The sequence below is a fragment of the Choloepus didactylus genome, chromosome 9, assembly GCF_015220235.1.
Source record: "Choloepus didactylus isolate mChoDid1 chromosome 9, mChoDid1.pri, whole genome shotgun sequence".
In the NCBI taxonomy this organism is placed as follows: Eukaryota; Metazoa; Chordata; class Mammalia; order Pilosa; family Megalonychidae; genus Choloepus; species Choloepus didactylus.
Genome location: NC_051315.1, coordinates 64,278,424 through 64,300,209, shown reverse-complemented (window position 1 = coordinate 64,300,209; position 21,786 = coordinate 64,278,424). Strand labels below are relative to the sequence as shown.

Below are 21,786 nucleotides of genomic sequence, written 5' to 3'. Positions count from 1 at the left end.
ATGCCCTGTGTTATGGTGAGTAGTTAAAAAAACTATCAAGTAAATGAAGAAAATTCAGGGGGAAGATAAACTTCAGTGAGGGAAGAGCTGATGGGAGAACTAAAGGGCACGATGTTAACAGAATGGAAAATACAGAATGTAACAGGAAGAGAGAGGAAGTATGGGAGAGAAAGCTGCAAGCTGTTGTGACACTGTTGCAACATTAAGGTTTTGTTTTTCTCTTTGGATAAAGTGATGCAAATATTTCTTCAGATTTAAAAATTCTAGAAATGAAAGATGGTTTTGTCCAAATCTTTTTACATGCATAGAGTTTTATAGATCTAGAGAGATGAGGTGACCAGTTCAAGATGGTAGAATTATATGCTGGTAGAACTGGGACGTAAGATTCTGATCTCTTTAATCTGACTCTGATTATGTTTCTTAATACATGTTTTTTCTTTCTTATATATACGAAATATTGTGCTATGTTCTACACATTTGCATATTCACAAATATACTTTTTTTTCCCTTTCTCCATAGGTAGAAAACAGACCAAAGTATTATGGAAGAGAGTAAGTAAAGATTATCAGAAAACATTTTATAGCTTGGAATATGTAAGAGATACAGGTAAATGAATCTTTTAGTACAAATTAGGCAAGATAAAGGAGGTTTTTGGATATGGAGAAGTCAAATTATTTTTTTCTAATTACAAATGTAATTATTCTAATTGGTGAAAAATATAGAAAATAAAGACAACTGTAAAGGAAAAAGTAACATGGGAAAATGTACATGTGATAATGTTAAAAGAAAGATGAAAGTCATATAAGTAAATAAATAATCCTAGATGTGTATGAGAAAAATTGTATATTTGTGTGTGTGTATATGTTGAGCATATAGATATACCAACTCACATATATACATACCCTATGGTAATTTATTCTATTTTTATACTTTTATTTTCCAAATTCTATGTAAGGACTATGTATTCTCCTTATTACCAGAAAAAAAAGTAATCTGTGCTACCAGGAAATAAGTAATATTAACAATTTGAAGTATTATTTGCTAAGCTATTTTCCTAATGAGTATTTACAAAATTGATGTATTATTTGTATAATTTTCTAACCTGATTCTTCCATTTAATATTAATAATGAACATTTTTCCTGTATTATGAAAAAGGTAATAATGTTTAAAATCCTTCAATTTTATGATTCTTAAAAACATAAAAATATAACACTTTGGGAACAAAGACTAAAAAAGTCGCCAGTAATCCCATCATTCCCAAAAAAAATCATTTTGTTTTTCATGACCTGAGATAGTATTAGTTAAACAACACTGTATATAGCAAAATTTTTTAGCTGTTTAAAATCCTATGTAAATGTAAGTTTTCAAGACTCTTGTAATGCAATATAGGCACCTAAGAGTTGTGGGGAGGGTGATTCCAAATAAGAGAACCGCTGATCTTTATGGTTGTCCCATAGTATTTTTAGTCACTCTTCTGCCTTTAGCATTTAGGTTGCTCTCAAACTTTGTCATTAAAAGTAACACAGTAAGAAACATCTTGGTGCATAAAGCTTTTTCTGGGGTGGAATTTTTGGGTCAACTGATATGAATAGTTTTAAGGAATTCTTTAAAGATCGTTGTCAAATTTTGTTCCAAAATATATGTTTCCTTGAGTGGGATTTTCTTTTAAATTAATTGTCTTTTTTAAAAAACAGATATTAAAACTTGCTAACTTCATTAATTGATGTCATGCAACTTCAAAATACATACTAATATGTCATTTAGGGGTATGTCTTGCTACCTGTAATAGATCACCATCTTCTTGCTTCCAGTAGATTCAGTCTTGGCCTGTGCCTGGACCTAGTTCTGAAAGGTTGAGAAATTTTTAGAGATAAGAAATCCCACGATCCCATTTTTAAACTTAACAGTTCTAATTGCCATGATTTGAACGTACCTACCATGAACTGTTTTAAGACTTAAATTGAAAAAGACTGAACTATTCCTATGAGAAAAACTCCAAAAAGTTTCCATTTGCCCCCTAGTAAAGTTCCTAAGTGATTAAAGTGTCATTTTAGGGCCTTTTAAATATATCGTTCTAAATTCAACTGACTTTTTTTGTTGTTTGTTTCGTACCATTAAAGTTTCAATCAGAGTTTCTTTTGAGGAATGGAGCAATCTGGTTATCTTTGAGTAACTGAAAGATGATGTATGTATAAATTCTTTGTGAACTATAAATCACCATACAAATATAAGTTGGTTTTATATTTTTAATATTACTGATCAGCCACAACTGACATTTGTTTTCTTTTCCATTATTTTATGTCAGAGTGTTACAGATGAATCTACTGTCTTTGTGTAAAGAGTGTTATTTATGTTTATTCTTCCTCCTTTTTTCTTTGTTAATCAAAGATAGGGTTTTAGAGTGAAAGCAAATATTAGTTTTTAGCTTTTGGCTTGAGTATTCAGTAATGCAGATTATACACATTACTGGGCAATCATGCCAATTCAGGGCAACCCAGGGTCCTGGAAATTGCTGACATAAACTCCAAACCAAGTTGGAGCAGTGCCACTAGTGTGAAGAAAGAAAATGGGACCCATTTCTTTCTATTTTTTAACATGCCCATATGGTCAAACAGCTACATAAAAAGAGGACTGTCCTCTCAAGAGAAGTAGCTGATCTTCCTTTAGATATATGTGCATTTTGAGTCCCTGGGTATTAAATGGATTGACTGGATAGTACTTGGGTAATGTTCTCGTCACCACAGAGAATCTGGCTGGGGGCCAGGCCTAGAGAAACACAGCATAGTTAAGCACAAGTGCTCCCCTCCAATTGTGTGGCAATACTTTGTCTGGAAAACAGTATCAGAAATGGGTGGTGGGGTGGGGTGGCGGTGTTTTATCTTGTTTTAATAAAAAAAGGTAGAAAAACATACTGTTTCTGAGCTGACTTCATTTCTTAGGTTTCATGGCATGATCTCCAGAGAAGCAGCAGACCAGCTCTTGAGTGTGGCTGAAGGGAGCTACCTCATTCGGGAGAGCCAGCGTCAGCCGGGAACCTACACTTTGGCATTAAGGTTGGTCATGGACCTGTAATTATAATTGTGCTTCATTTAAACCCTCTTAATAGAGGGTTTTCCATTTTAAAAGCACCCAGCATGTAATTGAATTTGTTCCTGTTTTCTTGGGACCTAATTACCATTTTAATAGCTTTGAGACCTTTAAAAAATTCCTCATGAATGGTAGCACTCTGCTTAGTAATTAAGAATTGAAAAACTTTTCAAGCGTTTTTGCTGTAGGAGCTTCCTTCCATCCATCTTACAACTCTTCTCCCATCTCTCCTGCTGCTTCAGCTCCAAACTGTTTTTTGAATAAAGAAAGGGACTAAGAAAAAAGTCATTGTGACTAAAGCCTATGTCATTTCTTGGTTGGCTTTTGGTTAAAGCAGCTCTTGGCCTTTCCTTTTAATAGAACTTTGCCTAGCACTTTGGCTGCTTTTTGCTTTCAGTACAGTGCCCAGAAGCAAATATTTCCATTAACCTTGCAATAATAACAACAGCCAAAAAAAAAAAAAAAACCACCTTTTTTTTTTTTACAAAGGGAAGGAATAGTAGTGAGTGAGAGGGTCTACAGTGAGGATAGAGAGAGAAATTTGTGAATATGCACTATGAGTAATTTATGTGCTGAAATTTGATGGACATTTTGAGCTAGGTTATGGCAGAGAAATTCCTGTAAAGCAGAATATGGAGTAGAAGTGACATTATGTATCTATTCTTATCTGATACTCCCTATTTCAGCTGATGACTCTCCTAATTTACATCAACTTGTTTTGTTTTTAACCTAATACATGACCATTTGGAGTGAGCCAGTTTGTCTTTATAGCAAATCAGTGTTTATGGCAATCAGTGTTCATTATGCATTTGCTGAGTTGACTCCAAAATTAGGAATAAGTCCTTGAACTCAGGTTGCTCCACAAGCATCTCAACCTCAGTATGTCTGTCCCAAGCTAAACTCATCACTTCTCTTCCTGAATATGCTGTAAATTTGTATTCCCTTTATTAGGTGGTAACTATTCTCCAGTCAGTTCCACAAGACAGAAATCAAGAAAGCATTTTTCATTTTTCTCTTGGCGCTATTTTAAAACCTTTGTAGGCCCAGGCGCCTTTCATTTAGAGATCCCACCTTACTTCATACCATTAAATACAGTTTTTCCCCTATTAAAATTGTTTATAATATTTTTATAATTTTTCTGGTAGTATTTTGGAGCCACACCTTTTCTTTGGTCATGTTTCAAACATTTTCATATACCCTGGAAAGCCTGTATCACCTAATGGACTTTTCTTCTTACACATCTTGCACAGCCAAACCCAACAATATTATTTAAGTATTTCTCAAATCTTTCCCCCTCCTTTTCAGCTTCAAGCACCTCCTGAACTAGTTCAATAACTGCTTTGTCCAACCTCATACCTCTTAACATATCCTCCATAGTATCGTAAATAATCAGTCTTAAAATCTTTACTTAACATCTGATACAGTGATCAACAAGGCTGTAGTGTTGAGGAGGGCACGAGGTTTCAGACAAATGCACACCTGTATCATTGACCTCCCCTGCATCTCTGGGATTCTTAACTTTCACTGAGGATCTTTGTGTATGATGTGAGATATTACTTAGGGGAAATGTATTTGTAGGTGTGCTGTCCCAGTGCAAAATTCTGTGATCAGAAAAGAGGTTCACATTGCCTAGCATATAAGATCTTCTGTGGTTGAGATCTGACTTTTCTTTTCACCTGCATCTTCTCCCACACTCCATCTCATCCTGAATTTCAAGCTAGTCCTTGTCTGGCTTTGGTGCCTTTGCTCATGTTGACCCCTTGGTTCAGGAAAAATGGTAGGTACTCAATGAAAGTTTATAATACAAAGGGAGGATATAGACAGACACCTGCAGAGTTGGTAAACAAAAAGAAAATCTGGTGTGAGTTCCAAAGAAAGTTTTTTGGGAGACCAGACAGCAAAATTTTGTAAATCGTGTTTTGATGATGTTCTTTTGCCTATTATATTTTAAAAACTTGGTTTAAAATACTATTTTCCAAACTGACTTTATAATAATTTAATATTTTAAAGGTGATATGGAAAACCTAATTATGTTAATGATTTTAGCTAATGAAATCCATGCTACTTTTGACTAAAATACCTTAAAATATGTATCCATGACATGTCATTAATATTTGTTCATGGAAGTCAGTAGCTTCGTCTTCACTGTCAATGTGTGTAATTAAAATAATCCCTCAGATTACTAAATCATCAAAAACAGCAGCATTTATTGAGTGTCTCTATTCTGCCAGGTACCATACAAGAGGAAAAGAAAGAAGACATTAGAACTGGCTCTTTAAGATAAAGTTTGCCAGATAGAAGGGTGGGATGTGATGAAGAAAATGAGTATTTTAGAAGGAGAAATGGCCAAGGCAGGGACATGTGGAAAAGCATGGAGCATTTACTGTATGGCAGGCTGCTTGCAGGAAGGGAGCAGGAAATTTTGGCGATAGGTATGCCAGGAAGGCCTGGTATTTCAGGCTTATGAATTTAGACTTAATCTGTGGGAAATGGGAATCACTGACCACTTTTAATAGAATACACTGGTGGTTAAATTTGCAATTTAGAAAGATCATTGTGGGAGCAATAAGGATGCCAAGTGGGAAGTGTGGTGGGAACTAAGTTTTACCAGAATCATTTAGATAATTAATTTAGTAAGCAATTTTCCTTTGACTATGGAAAACTGATCTTTAAAAGGGCTTCAAGATATATCTTTTATAGGTCTTAAAGAGCTTTTTTTTCTTAGTATACAAAATATTTTAATATAGTCAGATCGATATGATTTCATTTTAATTGAATAGGTTAGGTTTTTTGAGCTATTATTTATTTATTTATTTTAAATTCAGTTTTATTGAGACATATATGCATACCATACAGTCATCCACAGTGTACTATCAGTTGTTCACAGTACCATTATGTAGTTGTACATTCATCACCACAATCAGTTTTTGAACATTTTCTAAAGGGCTTATTTTGAAGAGAAATGCTAACTCCAAATTTGGCAACTCCAGAGACATTTCTGTTGAATCTGACTCATTTTAGCCTCTCTAAATTGGGAGAGGAACAGGGTGACATATGTGCAAGAGTCTTGATAATCTCCAAATCCTATATCTGGATATTACACGGCAGGTTTGGACACATCCCAGAGAATACCTTATACCCTCAGTGCTTGGCACCTTCCTGTTGATTGTATACTGAGCAACCAGATAAAAATTATTTGGAAGAATTTTAGATAATGGAGAACAAATGAGAATTTAAAAACTGAGAAATCATAATGTTTGGGCATATGTATTGTATATTCTTTTAAAAATACATCATATTTCTTATTTGATAAATTCTGAAAGTTATTTAGCCTCTGTTAATCTGAAAACAAAATTCATTATACAGAAAAGTATGTGTATTACTTAGGGTAAAATTAGGTATGTAAGGTCATATATGTAAGTAGAGAGGTGTCAGAAAGGATGATCACCAAAACATTCATGTTGGTCACCTCTGAGTGATGAATTAAAGGTTTTTTTTTACTTCTTTGTACTTTCCGAAGTTGCTTGATTTTTCTAAACAGTATGTGTTTATCATTTTTACAATCAGGGGAAAAAGCAATAGTACTATTTTCATTTTGAGAAGAAAGAAAGGCACTAGCTGCAACTGTGGGTCAAAATGGAAGACAATGCCTCCTAAATCTCTGAAGATTTGACTATAAACTGAGTGTATCAACTTATCTAAATAATTGTTCTGAAGAAGAATTGGTCAGCCTTGGGGGCAATAGAAAGGGAAGTCATAGAGGCTGGCATTCCAGAGTCTGTCCAGAGTGAATGGAGGGGAATTTTGGTCACCATTGGCAGTGCTGACCATAGTATGGAGATGAATACAAACAGTAATGCTGTATTCAGATGGATTTCTTTTCTGCAGCACCTCTCAGAGCCTGGGGTTATTGTTAATGGGAGCAGGTTGCATTTCCCAAACTCATTTGATCATTAGACCCTCTTTTCATGGAATGTCTTTTCGGAACACATTTTGACAAATATTTCATTAAACATTTGGTCCACCCAGTTCCTCTTGCTCTGCACTCCACGGTCACCAAGCAGCCTTCTAATTAATGACTTCCCATGTGCTCTGTCTATGGGAAGAGAAAACTGCAGATACATAGACTATTAAGAGCCTTTGAATTATTTCTCATTTTCAGTTAATAAATTAGGAGTAAATGCTAGGAGTTGTTTAAAGCCTTTAAGGATGAGATTTACACCCAAAAAAGAGAAAAGCCAAATTAAATGCATTTAAAAGTTTAATAATTTAAACTAAAATTCCTTTGTAGAAAATATTTGGTGATCATTTTTACTTTTTACTTGTAAAAATAATTTCATAGTAAGTTTGGATAACTTATAAAGCAGCAATAATTATCTCTAAAAATAAAACAAATTTGCAACCTTGTAATATATTACATCATTATTATGATTATGAAAAAATATATGGAATTGTGAAAAATATTCAAATAAGAGAAAAGTGTATACAATGATAAATTGTAGTACTTTCCCACCACAGACTTCTAGTTCCACTCCCTAGAGATAATGCCAGTCACAGTTTCTGTTTATCCTTCCAGAATTTCCTCATGCATATAATATACTATATATATTTGTGATATGTAAATATCTACTGTGTTTTATTTAAAGTGATAATTGTGAGGGGATGGCTAACCCTAACAGCAGAGATGATTTCTCTTGACTTAGTAGAGGTTTGCCCTATTGTCTGCCTGGCTATATATTGTGTCAAAAACATCTAATGCCTCGCAAAAACCATCATTCCCTTGTTTATTTCATTTGAGCTGATGATTGATTGTTCAAGAGCATGTTGAGCCATATTCTGTGAATTTAGCTTCAGTGTCTATGATGGGAGTCAATGACTGATAATAGAATGGACAAGGTGATGGTAACATGGGAGTCTTCCATATTCTGTAAATGCAATTAGGATTTAATTATTATGACTGAGAGTTTAGAATGCTGATACGATTCTATTAAGCAAAGGACGACTGTGAGAATGTAATTTAATCTTTATAGTTCTGAAGCAAAGATTTAGTATGAAGAAACTACTGTATTAAAAATGATAAAATGCATTGAAGAAAAAATCTAATTTTGCTAATGGTAGAAAAGAACCAACAATTTCTCATTGAATCTCAGAATATTAGGCCAACTTCTAAGGTGAACTCAGCCAAAAAATCCTTGGTAAAGCCAAAGAATCATAGTAGATATTGGTAAGTCACATTTTTAAAATATGAAAATTGGTTGAAAGCTTTTTTCATGTTTAGGAAAGGATCAGAAGGAACTGGGGAAAGATTATGCTGCTAGTAGGCGTTGAAGTGTAATGTACTGTGTGTTCTTTTGATCTGATAGCTCATGATAGGTTTAGCTGGTTGCCATGGTTTCGCTTCACTTCCTGCAAACCTTCTTGTTGTGCTATTTGGAACAAGTGGAAAATAATGTTCTGCAGAATGATTTTTCAGAAATGTTTTTCTGCTTCTTTTAGTTAAGATTATGAATTACTTTATGGGGAATTTTCTGTATATAAGTGTAGGTGATAACTCATGATGACCATAAGAATTTAGTAGTCTTATAATATTGGATAATTGACAGTGATAAAAAGGATAGCTTAATTTACTGAACTTAAAAATAAAATACCATGTTATCAGAGCCATAATCTTTTAAAAATGTATTAATATAATAATTCCAGTTAATGTGAAAGACCCTCATGTGTTGTTTAATAAAACAAACTATTATTACAGTGGGGAATGGGTAGTTTAACATAAGGCATCCCTTTACTTAAGAAAGTAATGTGTTCTTGAAAGTGTGTCAGAAATTGAACCATACTAAAAATGCATAAGGAGGCCTACCTATTTAAAGAGATCATTTAGTTTTTTTCTTACACATGAACAATGTAGAAAACATTAAAAATGTAGAAAAGTACAAAGAAAAGCAAAAAAAGTCACCTCTAATCACACTACCCAGCGGTAATCACTGTGAAAATTTTGGTGAATGAAATTCTAGCACTTTACTGAGTATACAAAAATTGTTTCATACCAAGTATACCATTTTATGGTCTGCTTTTTTTCAAATAGTTGCATATCATGAACATTTTCCATGGCAATAATTATGTAGGAAGTTTGCTTTTTGAATTAATCCTTTATAAGGTGAAGTTTCACTTCCCCATTTTTTAAAACTCTCATTTTCACTTATTGTATTTACTTGCTTAAATTTAGGTCCATCTAAATTAACATGTGTTCCATAGAAAATATGTAAGATGCAGAAAATTAGGAAAAGAAAAATATTGCCTGTAGTCTCACTGCTCCAAAGACAATTAATATTTTGGCATTTTTTCCTATATGTTTTTGTTATTGTTGCTTTGTTTTCAGAAAATTATAATGGTGCACTTCTGGATGCTGGAGATACAGGGATGAACAAAACAGACAAGATCCCTGGCTTTCTGGAGCCTACAGTTATCATATAGTGAGAGGATTAGACTTGAATCAAATTGTCCAAAAAAAATAAAGTTATAAATTGAGGCGAGGGCTGCAGAGGGAAGCACAGGGAGCTCAGACAGTATAAAGGGGGGTTGATATATGGCCAGGGGATTGCAGTCAGGAGAAGCTTTTCTGAGAAAGTGAAGTCTGATTTGGGATGTGAAGGAGGCAAGAGTATGAACTAAGGAAAGAGAGAGCGAGTGGATGGGGAAGAGAGCAGTCTCAGCAGAAGGACCAGCATATGCGACAGCCCCCGGGCAGGAGTGGGCCATGTGTGTTTCTAAACTGAAACAAGGCTGTTGCTGGTGTGCAGGGTGAGCTGGTGAGGGAAGGGGTAAGGCTGTGTGCTCTGCTTCCTGTCAGCCACGTTAAGGACTTTGGTCTATCCTCAGAGCCTTGGGGAGACATGGCTGAGTTTTAAGCTGGGTTGGGACATTATCCAAATTTGAATTTTTTTCTGATTTCAGTGGGGGAAACAGCTGAAAGGGAGTCAATAGCGAAAGGGGAAGAAAAGTTGGTTTCTCTTAGTGACCTGTTCATGTCCATTGCCCTATAAATTCTTCATATATTATACATAGCAAACTGTTATTATATTTACTGTGACTGTTTTCTTTATTTTGTTTTTCTTTGAAATATATTTTAATTTTTACATGGTTAAACTTCCAGTGAATTTTTTCTTAGTGATTTAATCCATACTTCTTTAGCCTGGATTGCACCACCCCCACAGGAGATTTGATGGTTACATTGATTCTCCTCTAGATTTTATGGAGTGTTTATATATCTAATTTTAAAAAAATTAGTTTTTAATTGTGGTGAAATAGACACAACATAAAAATCATTTTAACCAGTTAAAGTGACAGTTCTTTGACATTAAATACATTGACAATACTGTGTAACTGTTACCACTATTTCCAGACTATTTTCATCATCCCTCATATTTTGATATAATATGAGGTATTTCCCAAACTGTATTGTGTGGAATACTTTCTTCAAAATATTATAGGTTATTTAAGAGTCTCCCCCAGAGAACCTCTTTGTTGCTCAGATGTGGCCTCTCTCTCTCTAAGCCACCTTGGCGGGTGATCTTGCTGCCCTCCCCTCTGCATGGGACCTGATTCCGCAGGGGTGTAAATCTCCCTGGCAACATGGGACATGACTCCCGAGGATGAGCCTGGACCCAGCATTGTGGAATTGAGAAAATCTTCTTGACCAAAAGGGGAAAGTGAAATGAAGCAAAATAAAGTTTCAGTGACTAAGAAATTTCAAGTGGAATCAAGAGGTCACTCTGGAAGGCATTTTTAATTGCTATATAGATATCCCTTTTTAGTTTTTAGTGTATTGGAATAAGCTAGAAGGAAATACCTGAAACTGTCAAAATGTAACCCAGTAGCCTTGATTCTTTCAGATGATTGCATAACTATGTAGCTTACATGGTATGACTGTGTAGTTGTGAAAACCTTGTGGCTCACACTCCCTTTATCCAGTGTATGGATGGATGAGTAGAAAAACGGGGACAAAAACTAAATGAAAGATAGAGTGGGATGGGGAGATAGAGTGATTTGGGTGTTCTTTTTTACTTTTATTTTTTATTCTTATTTTTATTCTTTTTGGTGTAAGGAAAATGTTCAAAAATGGATTGGGGTGATGAATGCACAACTATATGATGGTACTGTGAATAGTTGATTGTACACCATGGATGATTGTATGGTATGTGAATATATCTCAATAAAACTGAATTTTTAAAAAAAGATATTATAGGTTACAGAAGTAAGGTAAAATAAATTTGGTGATCACTGCATACTATATCCCTCTCTTGGTGACTTTTTAAAGGCTCTGATAAGTCTTGCAGCAAAACAGAACAAACACACACTGAAACACAAAAACTGATAACTTGTTAAACTTTCTATAATCCATCATTTCCCTAACTTTTACAGTCACTAACTTTTATGATAAGATAACACTTATTAACATCTTACAGAATACCGGAAAGAACACCATACCATAATTCTAATTAGATTTACTTCCTAATGGCTAACCAGTGGCTCAAATACAATCTGAGTAATCCTTACCTTCCCGATTGTTCGTGATTATTCTTAACATCATACTGCTGTTGATTACACTGTGGAATTTGACAAGCTCTGCAAACTGAAGTTCATTCATTTTTCCCATCCTTAAGCCTTAGTTGAGAAGACATGGTTAATTACATAGATCAGGGATTGGCCGGCTTTTTCTGGAAAGGGCCCAGTATTTTAGACTTTGTCGGTCAAAGGGCAACATTGATGACATTATGTAGGTACTTATGTATCCATTTTTTTAAAAATTCAGTTTATTGAGATATATTCACATAAACTACAATCATCCACAGTGTACAGTTGTTCACAGTACCATCATATAGTTGTACATTCATCACCAAAATCAAATTTTGAACATTTTCATTACTCCAAAAAAAATAAATAAAAAGAAGAATAAAAATACAAGTAAAGAAGAACACCCAAAATATTCTATCCGCACCCCCCCCAGTATTCATTTAATTTTTGTTCCCATTTTTCTACTCATCTGTCCGTATACTGGATAAAGGGAGTGTGAGCTACAAGGTTTTCACAATCACACAGTCATACCGTGTAAGCTACATAGTTATACAATCGTCTCCAAGAATCAAGGCTACTGGGTTGCAGTTCAACAGTTTCAGCTATTTCCTTCTAGTTATTCCAATACACTAAAAACTAAAAAGGCATTTCTATATAACACATAAGAATAACCTCCAGAATTACCTCTTGACTCTTATTTGAAATCTCTCAGCCACTGAGAGATTATTTTGTTTCATTTCTCTTCCCCCTTTTAGTCAAGAAGACTTTCTCAATCCCATGATGCCTGGTCCAGGCTCATCCCCGGGAGTAATGTCCCATGTTGCCAGGGAGCTTTACATCCCTGAGAGTCAAGTCCCACATAGAGGGGAGAGCAGTGCATTTACCTGCCAAGCTGGCTTAGAGATAGAGGCCACATCTGAGCAACAAAAGAGATCCTCTGTGAGTGACTCTCGGGCACAACTATAAGTAGGCTTAGCCTCTCCTTTGCAATAACAAGCGTCATAAGGGTAAACCCTAAAATCTAAGGCTCAGCCTTTTAAATTGGTAGTCCCCAATGCTTGTGAGAATATCAGTAGTTACCCAGGTGTGGAAGTTTAATATTTCCACATTTTCCCCCCAGTCCCTCAGGGGAGCTTTGCAAATACATTTTTATTCTCTGCCCAAATTACTTAGGGATGTGTCAGGGTTTCACACTAACATGTACAAATCAGGAGGATCTCACTCCCTATTCAAAGTTCCTTGTAATTTTATACATCCATTTTAAATGTAAAACTTTTAAAACTGTAAAAACCATCCTTAGCTTGTGGGTCTTACAAAAACAAGCAGCAGGCCAGATTTGACCTGTGAGCTTTGGTTTGCCAACAACTGGTGAAGACATTAATATTCTCTGTGTTACTGCCAGTACTTTTGACAAATCCTTTATCTCGTTTTGCATTTTTGAGTTGATGACTATACTGAGTCACACCCCCAAGGACAAGATGTTTTCAGGATGTTCTTTTTACTTTTGCTTTGCTTTTGTTTTTCAAATCTAATTCCTATTATTTTTGTTAGTTTTTTATTTTTACTTATCTATACCATGACTCTTTCTAATATCTATAGACAATGTGTTCTCCTGACTGCCCTGTCTTTTCGGTTTCAAAATTTTTCTGTTACTAGGCCTCCTATAGCACTTTTTCTTTTAAAAAGATCCCACTGGAAATAAGCGAGACACAAAAGAACAAATATTTTATGATCTCACTGATATGAGAGAGTTTGAATAATCAGATTCATAGAACCAGAAAGTAGAATATAGATTATCGGGGGCCAGGTTGAAGGTAAGGAATGATGAATTAATGCTTAAATTATACAGAGTTTCTGTTTGGCTTGATTATCAAGTTTTGGTAATGGATGGTTGTGATGGTATCACAGCATTGTGAACATAATTAACAGCACTGAATTGTATATTTGAATGTAGCTAAAAGGATAAAATTCAGGTTGTATATATGTTACTAGAATAGAAATTTAAAAAAAAAACAACATAAGGCTGTACAACACAGTGAACCCTATTGTAAATGATAGACTAGTTAATAGTACAATTATAAAAATGTTCTTTCATGAATTGAAACATATGTACCACACTAATGCAAGGTGGTAATAGTAGGGTGGTATGTGGGAACTCGGTATTGTATGCATGATTTTTCTGTAAACCTACAACTTCTCTAATAAAAAAAACAAAAAGATCCCACTGACTTCAAAGCACATTTAAAAAGAAACGAGGAAGGGGTCAATGCAGTGTGAGGGCCTATGAAGAAAAAGATCCTGCCCCATTGGCACCCCCAAGAGGTTTAAAGCTCTGTGACTCTCTTGGAATTTTCTGGGAATTTCCCAAGCAAGTTCGATCCCCATAAAATAACTCAAATTATGCTCTTGATTTTTACTATATCACTGTAACAAACAAAACATTTTTAGGGGTGGTAATAGCTGGGTAGTGGAGAATATTTTAAACTTCCTAGTTAAACATTTTTCTAGCCCTCTTATTTTGTTATTATTGATTTCTTAGATAAAGCTAGCTGATGAGGAGAAAATTGTTCTTGGTATGATTTCTTAAAAATTTTGTGTTATCTTTAATCACAAATACTTGACCTCATAGAAGAAAATCCCAATATAACAAAAACAAAAGTAATCTATGCAGTAAAGAATGAAAATTAAAATTGGGTTTGACTGCAAGTAACAGAATAAGAAACAACAGTTCCTTACACAAAATAGATGTCTGTTTTTCTCCCATGTTCAAGAAATCTGGACATATTCCAGAGCTGATATGGGACCTGGATCAGTTCCACCCTGTTGCTGTCCTGTGTGTGGCTTCCATTCCCAAGTTCATCTCATGGTGGCTGCTGGAGCACCAGAGTCTATATCTACATTACAGCTAATGAGACGTGGAGGGTAAAGGTGCTTACCACTTCACTTCCATTCCTGTTATACACTCCTAACAGCAAGGCAAGCCAGGCAGTAACAGCAGGGATTCTATTATTGAGGGAGAAGAGGGGAGAGGATATTGGGAGACTGCCAGCAGTCTCCACTCTGGAAAAGAAAGGCAGGTTTTTGTCACGTTTTTGCCTGATTCAAAGACATGTTATTCATTTTGGGAAATACTAAAAGCTGGTTCTTTTTTTGCTGTTTTTTTCCCCTTCTCTTTTCACCAAACATCTCTTTTTATTGACATTCCCAGATGAAGACAGATCATCCATCATTTTAGAAGAACTCATTCTCTAGAAGTTTCATGGAGTTGCCAGAGCTATCTTGTTTAACCAGCTTTCAGTTCCATTGCTGTTCCAGTTCATTTTGTGTTTCCTATGAAGTTATGAGTTTGTTTCCAAAATAAAAGTATATGTATGTATATGTAGTTCAAGTAACCACTAGATAGTCTGACAAAATGTTTTATTGCTTTTATAAACTAGTATGATAAAGAGGGACTACTTTACTCAATGGTGCTAAGCTTTAGATTGTTCTAATTTGTTTGTTATGCCAATTAAACTGGCATCTTAGAAATGTCTTAAATGTATGGATGTTTTTGTGTATGTATGTTACATGCACACACACATGCCTTTTCTCTGAAGATAAATCTCTCAGAATCCAAAAGCAACTATCTGTCTTCTGTCATTTATGCTGTCAGTTGTGCAAGGATACGCTTCTGCCCTGCCAAAACGCAGAAGAGTGGATGCATTTTCTCTTACACCATAATTTGTAAAATAATAAAAAAAGCAGTTAGTAAATGTACAAAATGATTAAGATATTCTTATTTTACTAATACACGTCTCTGAATTCTAGTGGACTTCAGAAACTGTATATCCATTTTGAATAAGAAAGCAAGGGGTTTCAAAGGATTATCCAACTTTTTAAAGCTGGATTTTGCCAGAAAACAGATTTCAGAATTTCAGGACATACCAATTTTAAAATTTGCCGGAATACACCAATAGAAGATGGGAAAAGGAATTTCTCTCTTTCTCTGCTTCCCTCCTCCCTCCACTTTTCCACATTTTTATAAGCCATTTCACCAAAGTGATTGTATGTTGATATGACATTTACAATATACATAAAATATAATTTACATCATTGTATGAGTAGGTATATATTCTACATATGGTTGGTGATGCACATTGTAATTAACCAATTGAGTCTAACATTTGACCAACAAACATGAAGTTTGAAGATTTACTGATAAACAGAATTAAATATAGTGATGTTGGAAACAAAAAAACTGAAAGCACCAACATTCGTAACCATTAAAGGTTACATAAGTTTGATGTAGTCATTTTCTAGATACTCATTTACTTTGCAGCTCTGCAGGATGGATATGATTTATTCAAAATGTGGGCTGCTGTGTAGCAATGTCTGCATGACTCTCTCAAAAGTATGTAAAAGAATGAAGATAAACTATGAGTTCAGCTAATCTTATGATTTTTCAATATAAGTGCATTTATTGGTTACTAAAATGCTTTTATTGAAAGATATAGATATATATATATACATATATATAATACATGCACCTGTCTAATTAAATTGCCTTCCCTGCCCCAACCAAACATCATTATAATACATTTTAGGAAGTTGTGATTCAATTGTATTTAGTTTAAAAGAAAAACATTAACAAAGATTATTTGAGAGTAAAATGAGTTTCGTAAGGAAGATGTGACAAACAGGTGACATTATGCCTTGAAAACAGGGAAACCAAATATGGAATTATGATTGGGAAGAGGGAGAAGAATAGAGTTGAAGATGTGAAGGAGAGATTTGTGGTTTTCTTCTTTACAAACTTAATCTTTGGCATATACGGTGCATAAAGAAGTTCATGAGTTATGTAGCAGTATACAATTTATCCCAGATATACATACCAAGCTGTTTGTACTCTGCTGGGGCTTATCTTGAACATATCTAGATCTCATATCTAAAAGAGTGATTTTTAAAAGTTTATATGTGGATTTTGTGACTTTTTCATTGTTTCTATTGAAACAGAAAGTAGTTAAGAACTTTATAAATGTCATGTAAGTATCCATAGATGTAGCTTTAGAGTTCATTGTAAGTGTTGTTTTTAATTAGTTGGTGTGAAGTCTTTCACTTTCCCCATGCACCAGAAATGTTCCCACGTCTAAATTTTTATCACACCCATGATTATCCTCTACTGATTAAAAATGTTAATAAACTTTAAACTCTCCTCTGTCAATAAAAGTAAATAACCATTTCCTATAAGTTGTGCTGAGGGGAAAATAGAAACTTTGCATATATATACTTACAATTGAATCTCTCAGATTTCAAAAACTTCCTTTTCCATGGAGAGAGGTAATTTTTCAAATAGCTACATGTTCTGTACACATATTGTTAAAAGAAACAGTCACAAACATAATCAAAACTGCAGGTTTATTGAAAGAGAAACTGCTTGAGCAGGGAGATCACAAACTGGGAAGTGGGATGAGAGTCTCAAGTTGGTGAGTCGGTTATGTGGCTTATAAAGGCATTAGTGGATTTCCAAATGGGAAGTAAAATAGTTGGTTGGTTTAAGTTCTTCATTACCTAGAAGGGTCTTACAAAGCAGGGGACAGGTATACATTGGCTAGTAAAATATACTTGTCCATTTTTAATAGGCTATCCCTACTGGACCAAGACCGTTTTATCACTAAGTGTTGCTTAAATTGCAGCCTTACCAGGATTGGTCCACTTTCTCAGCACTTCTGTCCTTGGTCAATTTTTATCTTCTGAAAAGTCCCTGCCATTTCCAGGAAAGGGGGTCACTCCTGGCAACTCCTAATGCAGGTGGCAATTTTATTTTATTAAACAGCATTAAGGATAATAACTTCTTTTGTATGAGGAGATTTGTTTGATTTGCTAAGGAAAGGGCAGTTATTAATTTGTCTCTATTGATCTTCCTTTTGGTACTCTGGATCTATAACCTCCATTTTTCTGAATTACTCTCATTTTTTATGTATTTTATATGCATTACCCTTATTAAATGTACTGAATATTTCCTCTGGTTTTCTTTGCCCCCCGCCCCTCACCCCCAAGATTGTCCTGTCTTCTCTGGGTCTAGCAGAACAGATCTCTTATGAATGTCTCATGCTATCCCCAGGCTAAAATAGCTGCCCTATGGTTCTTGTCATCAGTCTGAGTGAGTGTTCCTCCCTCTTCCTCATCCCCATCTGCTCTTGTTTCAGACATTTGTCTCAGCTTTTGGCTCTGCTTCTGCTCTCAGGTGTGGTCATTCTCCAAGCTACAGATTGACCCCTCCTGCTAGGGCTTTCAAAATTTTGCCAAGAGTTCCGATAGCTGTTTGCTGCCAGGTTTTTAGGTTCACTTAGAAACACATTCATAACTCAGATACTTTTATTTTGGGGGATGGTACCTAATGTGCAAGGTTATATTTGAATCTCTGCTGAACATTATACCTGGTGCTGTTGATCATATGGTTATTAATTTATTCTCTGCAATTAATTTTATTTTCTGATAATACCTAGGCACCTCATCTTATGATTTCATGATGCCCAAGGTACCACATATAGTAACAATCTATTTATATGTCTGAATGTCTCTAGTGAACTGAAATCCTCAAAGGCACAAACTAAGTCTTATTAATCTTGGTTTCCTCTAACCTAGTGCAGTGTTTGGCACATATTGGGCCTATTGAATAGAATTGCACTGGATAATAAATTGTCAGACTTAGAACCCTTCCCTGTGATACAGTTCTTTGCATAAGTAAAGAACTGCAGACAGTGATTTTTCATTCTGTTTAAGAATCTCTTAAGTGGGCAGACATTCCTGATTCCTTTGGTGTGTTGCTCTGAAAGATACTTAACCCTGTTATTGATTTTATGGTGACAAATTAGTTTAGGTGGTCAGTAGTTAAGAACATAGCTTTGTGGTCAGACTGTCCTGGATTCAACTCTGGTTCCAGGATTTTCCGTATTACTTTGAGTAGGTTACTTAGTCTCCCTAAATCCTTATTTATAAAATGAGGATGTAATAATAATAATATCTCATAGGGTTATAGAAGGATTATTTGGCATAGTGATACATAGTGCCTAGATGAAACACTCAGAAGATATTAAATAGTATTATTAAAATAAGCATACACACAGATACATTATGTATTATGTCTTAAGCCTTTCGCTTATTGTCCATTAAAAATCAACAAAGGGCAACTATTGCTATGTTGATAATTCCTTTATGCCATCTAACAGGTTGATTATATCTCATGACTGTTATCTGCATTAGAGACAAGAGGCTATTTAAAGGCAATCTCAGATACAAAGTAGCAAATACAAATATGGTTTATTACTTTTCCAGGGCCAGAAATCCTGGTCTAATTGTATTTGAAATCTGATGTCAGCAATATCCGTCTGTTTAAAGTAAGTGTTTATGTTAAAAACCAAGGCCACCAAACACAAAAGACTGCATGCTGTATGCTTCCATTTATTAAAATAGTAGAAAATGCTAATAATTTTATGATGGTGCAGATAAGTGGTTGCACAGGGCAGGGGCATGAGTGTTATGAGGAAACATTTGGGGGTATTGGAAGTGTTCTGAATCTCACCTGTAACATTAGCATCTGTCAAAACTCATTGCACTGTTCACTTAAATGCATACACTTTTGCATGTAAATCATACAATAATAAATTGATTTTTTTAATGAGGCATTTTTACGAGAAAAAGCTAGTAATTTGATGATTGTTAGTGAATACTAGGTTATAAACTTAAAGGTATGTAATTATCCAGATGTTGGCCTGCCTCTGTTTATTTATAATAATATCCTACTTATCTGGTGGTCAGACTTTTGACTGCCTCACGTCTCCAAAAAATGGCCCTTTAGCTGGGAATAAATGAAATGCCCATGAGTGGCTAAAATAGCCATCACAGAACCCATGTATTTAATGCAAAGGAGAGCCCAATAATCCCCATTTAGAGTCTATGTAACTACAATTTTATATAAAATATTGCTAAATCTTTTTGTCTTTTTTCCAAGCCTACAGTGGATTAAAAGTAGCAAATTGGAAAGTAAACACATTTGATAATCTGCAAAGAGCAAGGAAGATTTTTAAAATGTAGCAGATTCAAGTACAATAATTGGGGGCAGTTTAGATCAGAGAAAGGTAACTCAATACACTACAATAGCTTCTGGGATATTTCTGTGTCTAAACATTAAAAGTTTAGTAGTATGTTCATGATCATGAACCTGAGTCCTCCAGAAAAATATTAAATTTCACTCTGAATATGATACTTAGAATGGAATAGTTTATGCAGAAATGATTAAATAAAAGCATTGTGTTGTTTCAAGGAATTAGATAGTAAAAATCTGGAAAATATGTATATAAATATTTAACAGAATGGTTAAATGAGGCACTCTGCGTGAGTTAGTGTTTATATACACACACAGACACATATAGAACTACGCAAGCACTCACACATGTGTGACTATACACTTTTGTAGACTTCCACTGTAGTATGAATTTTTATCCTGAAATAGACTTGTGAAAAATAAGATTTTAATTAGCTTTTAATGGAACTTCTTTTTAAACAGACTTTGAACTAATCCTTCTATATCAGTTCCACCTTCCAGAGATACTGGTGCCACCAAAACCTTTGTTAGTTATGCAAATTGATTTGCTTCTTGGCTTTCCCCACTGCTGACTTAGGATTCAGTTGTCTTTGGTCTTCTAAGGAAATTATCATACTTTCTACTACTTTCTAGTTTCCAAATTCTTATTGCTGGTGTTTCACCCAGGCTTTTTTGTCCATGGGGATTTATGTCTTTTTAAAAAAATCATTTAATTGTTACTTTAGGAATTTCATGAAGTAGAAGAGATGTGCACTCAGTCTGCCATCTATGACCAGAAGTTATCTCATGAAATCTTGTTGCAGTTTTAAAGGAATTATTGGGTAAGGGAACAAAGTAGACTAAAACTCCTCTAGAAAATAAATTATTTGGTGAACTAAAGTGCACTTTTTTTTTCCATAGCCAAAAGATGATTTATTCTCCCAAGAGAACATCATGAGTTCACAGATTTTGATACTTTTCCCCCAATTTTACCATCCAAAATTGTATAGTAAGATAGAGCAAAGTAGTCTTCTAACAAAGTTTTAGATGGCAAAAACATTTAAGAATTGTATATAGCTATGTTCTCTCTGCTTTAGCCTTCCATAGTTCATAGACTCCATCTAAATTTATTTTTGGTATCTAATTGACTGCCTCATCATATTCTTGTTTCTGTTTTAACCTTACTTCCAAGGATATGTTTATGATCAGATGACTCTATGAGATATTTGTATTTCACATTTAGATTAGCTTCAGGCTCTGGCAAACAACATGCAAATATGTATATTTAAGAGAAATAAAACTGTTTTTGTATATTGGTTGCTGGAAATACTTCTAACATTTTATTGTTAGCTTAAACAAGTGTGTTGTATATGTTTGTCTTCTCTTCTTTTTTTCTGTTTAACAGCCTGGAACTTCCCTCTGAAGAGATACTTCCAAATACTTTGGCCTCTTGGTTTTTAAAAAAGTAAAGTAAAATTCCAAAGGCTGTTTCTTTATATATATTTTGATCATTCTGTGCTTCCAGACTGAATTTTTTATAAGTTCAATACACCTGCTAAAAAATAGAAAGGATGTTATTAAGGATTCTGTTCGTTTTTTAAAGCTACATGTTAGAACTATTTATTTTGAAATTCATCTGAATGCAGTTGGGACAGCATTAAATAGCTTTTTAGAATATGAAAACCAAAACCAGGACTCACTGGAGGAACAGATATTCTTTCATGAAAGTAGTAATTATATACAACAGTAGCAGTTCAAAGCAGATTACCCCCAGTCTTCCCCCCTTCCCATTTGTAAACTACGGTACCACTTTGGGGAAAACGGACTTTCAGCTTGTTGAACTCTGAGAGTTGTGCCTATACAGTTTCATGCATGTTCACCAAGGAAAGAGCAGCTATTTAAAAGCAGTGACAGAGGCAGATAATAATAGGAAAAGATGAAAAGAAAATTCTTGTATAAGAATAGAGGAAATGTTTTTACTTTAACAATTTTTACGAATCAGTACATCTGAACTCTAGAGTTCAGTAGTAGTCACTAGATCCATTTAATGTTATGTTCTGCT

General features: G+C 34.6%; 1 protein-coding gene across 1 annotated transcript in view; it reads left to right on the top strand.

Annotated features, from left to right (window-relative positions):
• CHN1 (chimerin 1) overlaps positions 1-21,786 on the top strand; it is a 223,361-nt gene that overhangs the window by 119,332 nt on the left and 82,243 nt on the right. Inside the window, exons 5-6 of the mRNA XM_037849301.1 lie at positions 520-551; positions 2,941-3,054. Of these exons, the coding sequence (XP_037705229.1) occupies positions 520-551; positions 2,941-3,054 (146 nt within the window). The remainder of the gene's footprint in view (positions 1-519; positions 552-2,940; positions 3,055-21,786) is intronic.